This window comes from Tupaia chinensis, unplaced genomic scaffold (genome assembly GCF_000334495.1).
Source record: "Tupaia chinensis unplaced genomic scaffold, TupChi_1.0 Scaffold000187_1, whole genome shotgun sequence".
Lineage (NCBI taxonomy): Eukaryota > Metazoa > Chordata > Mammalia > Scandentia > Tupaiidae > Tupaia > Tupaia belangeri.
In genome coordinates, this window is record NW_006159662.1 from 2,658,516 (window position 1) to 2,664,146 (window position 5,631).

At 50.1% G+C, this 5,631-nt stretch overlaps 1 protein-coding gene across 1 annotated transcript in view; it reads left to right on the forward strand.

Moving 5' to 3' along the window:
• PRKCA (protein kinase C alpha) overlaps positions 1 to 5,631 on the forward strand; it is a 466,835-nt gene that overhangs the window by 364,647 nt on the left and 96,557 nt on the right. Inside the window, exons 6-8 of the mRNA XM_006146762.2 lie at positions 1,440 to 1,596; positions 2,620 to 2,754; positions 2,971 to 3,067. Coding sequence (XP_006146824.1) covers positions 1,440 to 1,596; positions 2,620 to 2,754; positions 2,971 to 3,067 — 389 coding nt within the window. The remainder of the gene's footprint in view (positions 1 to 1,439; positions 1,597 to 2,619; positions 2,755 to 2,970; positions 3,068 to 5,631) is intronic.

The window sequence follows — 5,631 nt, forward strand, 5'->3', positions numbered from 1 at the left end:
TATTCCTAAGTATTTCATATCATTTCTCAACAATATCGTAGATGGTTTATTATTATTATTATTATTATTATTATTATTATTATTATTATTGCCAGAGGATGCATATGCTTACCAGAGACAGAGAGAGAAACACATTGCAGTCCCTTCTTCATTTCTCCATCTTGTCAGGATTTGGGGCATGCACACATGTGCATTAAGCATGGTTCTTCAGCCACCTGGGCAGGGATTCAAACCCTGGTCAGCCATGTGGTGTCCACCTTCCTCCACACCGTGCTTAACTGCTCCACTACAGGCCAGCTGTGTTTGTAACCCATAACCTAACAACGGGACCATGCTGGTAACGTGTGCCAACCAGCTGCCTCAGTGCTTCTCCAACTTCCACCTGCACCAGAGTCACCGGAAGGCTTGGTAACCACAACAGCGGCCCCAACACCAGAATTCTGGGTCAGTAGGTGATGCTGGTACTGCTGGGCCAGGGACCACACTCTGAGGATCCCTGGGCTCGAGTGTAACAGTTGGGAGGCTGATGGGGGGAAAGTTCATTCGTGTTGGAAAAGATAATAAAGAACACAGTTGGAGTAGGTGGTCTCAGGCCTTCGTCCCTTCTCCTCCTCATAGTAGATAATGACCTGGTGGGCAGAGGTGCAGTGACTTCAGACAGCCCCTCCCACTGTCACAAGCCTCTGGCAGCCACATCTCCAAGGCCCCCACTGTGGTGAAGTGGCCTTTCCTTCTGTTATTTTGACCCCGTATCCAGGCTTACCAGGCTAGACCATCATCGGAATCACCTGGGGATCTCGGTAAAGTGAGGGTTCTGCCTTAGTCACGTCTAAGGAGCCCCCGGGCAAAGATACACTTGTTCCAGCACCCACGTGGTAGGCATTGATTCTGAATGACAGCCGTCTACACGACAGCTCTCCCCTTTGCTGCAGGACAGCATCTTCTACGGACATTTAAAAATGAGTACACGGCCACACCCCTTGGATACTACAACTTGATGATTAGTGTTAGAATCTGTAACCCCTCCCAAGGGATTCCAGTGGAAACCACTGGCCTTCACAACAAAAGAGAGACAGAACACCTTCCAGGTGTGTGTGTGCACTGGGCCAAGTCAGGCTTTCGCTCAGAGGGTGCACCATTTCTGCCGCAGAGGCCACCTGGGTCTCTGCTTCACCAGGCTTCTGCATTTCTAGTAGCTGCCTGCGTGTCACCAAGGCTGCCAATCCAGGTGGCCCTGAGTCTCAGGGCCGGCCTGCACTCATGGTCTGCCAGTGGTGGTGGCAGGTGGCTTAGTTGAGTGCTGGAAGCTTTGGGTCCTCACCTCCTCCCTGTAAGCCCCGCGTTCATGTCTCTTTTACTTGGAGCAGTACTGACACTGGACTCCGGACCATATAGGCCAGTGATCTTTTTGTGACATTGTCTTCCTTCTGTCTTTACAGTACGAGATGCAAAAAACCTAATCCCTATGGATCCAAATGGGCTTTCAGACCCTTACGTGAAGCTGAAACTTATCCCCGATCCCAAGAATGAAAGCAAACAGAAAACCAAAACCATCCGCTCCACACTAAACCCCCAGTGGAATGAGTCCTTCACCTTGTAAGTGTTCTCTTCTCTTCTCGATTAGATTCTGTTCCCGCACACCATCAGTGCTCACCTCGGTAGCAGAGGTGATGCGTGGGGCTCATTATAAACGTCTTTACACATGCCTTCATTCCTAAGACCTCAGAGCGCGGTGAGAGAGCAGGTTGGGATCACCTCTGCTTGATGAATAGTACTCGGTTCACCAAGGGCTACGTAAGGCAGGCCCGACTGTCATCTGTTCTGTACAAAAAGTCCCGTGTAAGATGCCACCGTTGATATATAAATGTTTAAGGTGTGTTCTCTTTCTTGAGGACTTCAAGTTCTTTGGGGACTTGGGGGTGGAGGGCATAAGGCCAGAGTTTAAATAACTTTTAAAACACAAAACAAGTAATCTAGAAAGTGTTAAAGTCATCGAGAGGGGAAGATCATCCTCACCTTCAAGCAGGGAAGACTTGCTGGAGAAGGTGACATTTAAAGTGGGTCTTGAAGGATTGCCGGAATTCAGAGAGAGAGATGGTGGAAGGGAAAGAAGAAAGGGTGGGGAGGAATAAACACAGAGTACAGCTGAGCACAGAAGCGGTCCTATTTCAAGGAAGAATAAAAGTGACCCTCTTTGCAAGCCCACCACAGGGAGCGTGCTGTCTGTGGACAGCCAGGAGCAGTGCTCTCAACTGTAGAGAGGCCAGCAACGTTTGCTCTATAAAGGGACCAGGTAGTAAGTGTTATGTACTCCATGGGTCACATGGTCTCTGTTCACCCAGACAGTCTGACCTTCTAGTTCCAAAGCAGCTCCAGACACTGTGTACACTAATGGCCATGGCTGTGTTCTATTAAAACTTTATTTAGAAAAACTAGTAGTGACACAGATTTGGCCCCTGGTCTAGAGCTTTGGTTGCCAGTGTGAGGAGCTGGAACTTTGTGGGCACAGGCAGAGAACTCCGCGTGCTAGTCCTCTGTCTCGGGCTCAGAGCACGAGTCTGTTGTATGCCCTAAGGAACCACAGTCAAGATAACCGTAGTGTGTCTGTGTGTTTTGTAGCAAATTAAAACCTTCAGACAAAGACCGGCGACTGTCTGTAGAAATTTGGGACTGGGATCGAACTACAAGGAATGATTTCATGGGATCCCTGTCCTTTGGAGTGTCGGAGCTAATGAAGATGCCAGCCAGTGGATGGTAAGGCCGCTGCCAAGGGTATGTGTCTAAACACGGGACATTTAGGAAGCGAGCAACCAGCCGGTTGTCGCCGGAACATCAGGTGAATGTCTGGCTGCCCGACTGCAGTGCGCCCCAGGACGCAGGTCGCGAGAGGCTTGGGCAGAGGCGGGAGCAGAGCACTGCCCGCGGGAGGTGCAACCCCGTAACCCTCCTTCTCTCCTGTGTCTTTGAAAGGTACAAGTTGCTTAACCAGGAAGAAGGCGAGTACTACAACGTACCCATTCCGGAAGGGGACGACGAAGGAAACGCGGAGCTCAGGCAGAAGTTCGAGGTGAGGAGCCCAGCAGAGTCGCGGGGAGCGCCTTTCCTTTCTCAAGCGGAACCTCGGGAAAGGCCCGATTTGTGTGATTCCCACGGTTGAAAGGCAAAAAGCAATTTGAATGTTAATCTTTTTCTTTAAAGGCACACATGTTGTGCAGTCGCGTCCCTTTGCCAGCTGTTGGCATTCTATGTCTATTATCATTTAGAGAATGGAAATTGGAACTGTCCAGGAAAGGGGAGCTTGGTTGATTTCTGCATAAGAAATCGCTTTGCACATCCCTGGGGAGGCCAGCCAGGGTCCCAGTGCACGCTCTTTATATGTGTGCTCCTTGGGAAAGGAGGAAGTCATTTTGGCCTGACCTTGGTAGGTCACTTGGGGTATTTAGACTGGCATCTGAGATTTTCTTTTTTCTCCTATAGAAAGGGAAAGTTTCCTAATTTTGTTCTAAGAGACCAGACTTAAACAGATTTCTTGGTGTGTTTTGGATTTTTCTTCATTATTTTCTGTGGTTTTTTAGGAGAGACTGCCTTCTTTCTCTTGTTTTTCTTTGGCATTCGTGTTTGTTTTCTGTCCCGGATTCTCCAATTGTCTTCCTTCCTCCCTCCCCCTCCTCTCCTCTGTGCTCTCCTCTCCCTTCTCTCTCTCCCTTCTCTTTACTAAGCAGGCGTCTCTGTTTTTATTGTCTTTCTTTTGGCTACTCGCCTGCCTTACGCTCCCAGTCAGGACTCTCGGTGGCTTCTGTTCCTGTTCTCGAATCACCCTGCACCTTGGCCGTGTGAGGGCTCCCGCTAGCAGACTCCTCAGTCTGTGTCACTCCCTTTTGAATCTTTTTCCATCAGACTAGTTAGGAATCCCTGCAACTCCCCAACCCTAAGAAAATGCACATGTATGTTTCAGTGTTTGTGGACACTAAACGGCGAGTGACGTGTTGACACGTAATGGTAACGGGACGTCGATGATCGTATTTTCCTTCTGTTAGTCCCAACGGCGCACCTAGGTCACGTCCAGATAGAATGAGTTCCAGAGCATGTGAAAACAAAACTGTTCAAATGCTTGCTTTATACTGATTTGGCTAAGATAGGTATTAGTGGCAGGTTTAAAGACAGGGGCTGTGCGTGCCCTGGGAGACACACGAGTAGAATGAGTCGCAGGCAGTGTGAAGAAGGGGCAGCCAACAGCAGCCTCAGAGTAGATGAGACGGGAGGATGCAGTGCGGACTGGGGTGCGCTATCTAAGGTGACACCACTGTGGTGGCCACTGCTACTCAGCACGTCCGCTCTTTGTCCTTTCTCGTCATCGTGGTGAATAATGACCTGTTAGGCAGAGGTGGCTTCAGACAGCCCCTCCCACTGTCACACCCCTCTGCCGACCCCAACTCTGCGCCCCTCACTGCGGTGAAATGGCCTTCCTCTGACTATTTCTGATCCCCACATCCGTGCTTCTGAGGCTACACTGTGCACGGGGTCACCCGGGGTCTCGTTAAAGTGAGGCTTCTGCATTAGTAACTTGGAGGGGGCCGAGATCCCATCTAAGGAGCTCCCGGGTGAGGGCCAGGCTGCTCGTTCACGTGCACCAGGAGTGGCCACGTCAGGAAGGAGGGGAGAGGAGGCGGTCCTCACAGGCCAGTCCCCAGGGAGCAGCACTCTGCTAGAGAGGCCAGCGAGGTCTGCCCTGAGAAGGCCGCGGGTGACTGCTGTGGACTGCCCCAGGGCACCAACACGGGCACCAAGCTGCCGGCTCTCCCTTCTTCCAGAGAAGCCAGAGGGCCAGGGCTTTGTAGGCTTGGTCTGGTTTCCTCTAACGCTGGCAGATAGTGAAAACTTGGAGCTCTGGGCAGTCGAGCACACAGCTGTTGCTTTAGATCCAGGTAGGGTTCAATCAGCGAATACCAGCTTGTCGTTTCACTCTTACCTATCGGGAGAAAGATAATAAAAGGAATATATATATATATGTGTGTGTGTGTGTGTGTGCGTGTGTGTGTGAAGAACAAGATTCTTTCTAATGGTATGTAGAGAAATTCAACTGCAAGATGAAAGTCAAGGTTTCAAGGAGCAGCTTCCAGAGACTATACCAAGCATGGTCCTTTCTCTTCCTTTTTATTTATTTATTTATTTATTTTTGCCTCATTATCTTCTTCCACCCTCCGCCCCTAGCTGAGGCTGCAGGTTTGAAATGCTGACAGGAAGCCCCCTTGAGCCATCCCCAATGTCACACTACCTCTGGTGACAGAGGTTATTTTTCCAGAGTTTCGGGACACTAAGTGTGAGCGTCACTCAGCTGCCTGGGGCTGGGGAGAAGCCTGAGGGGTTAAAAAGGACCTCGCTGAATTCCATGCCACCATGCAGACTGTTGGCAGTCCCTGAGTGAGGCACGCACAGGGTTGGGACACACAGTGGTGTCACACTCAGTCATGTCTGGCATTTCGCTTTGCTGCTGAAGCACTAGTGACCCATATTTATGCTCCATGTCCTTGACTTCTCGGTGAGTAACCTTCCTGTTTTTCTGGGCAGTGAGTCCAGCTTTTTATGAAGGTCTGAGTTCCAAACTTTAAAAAAAAAAAAAAAAAATACGGG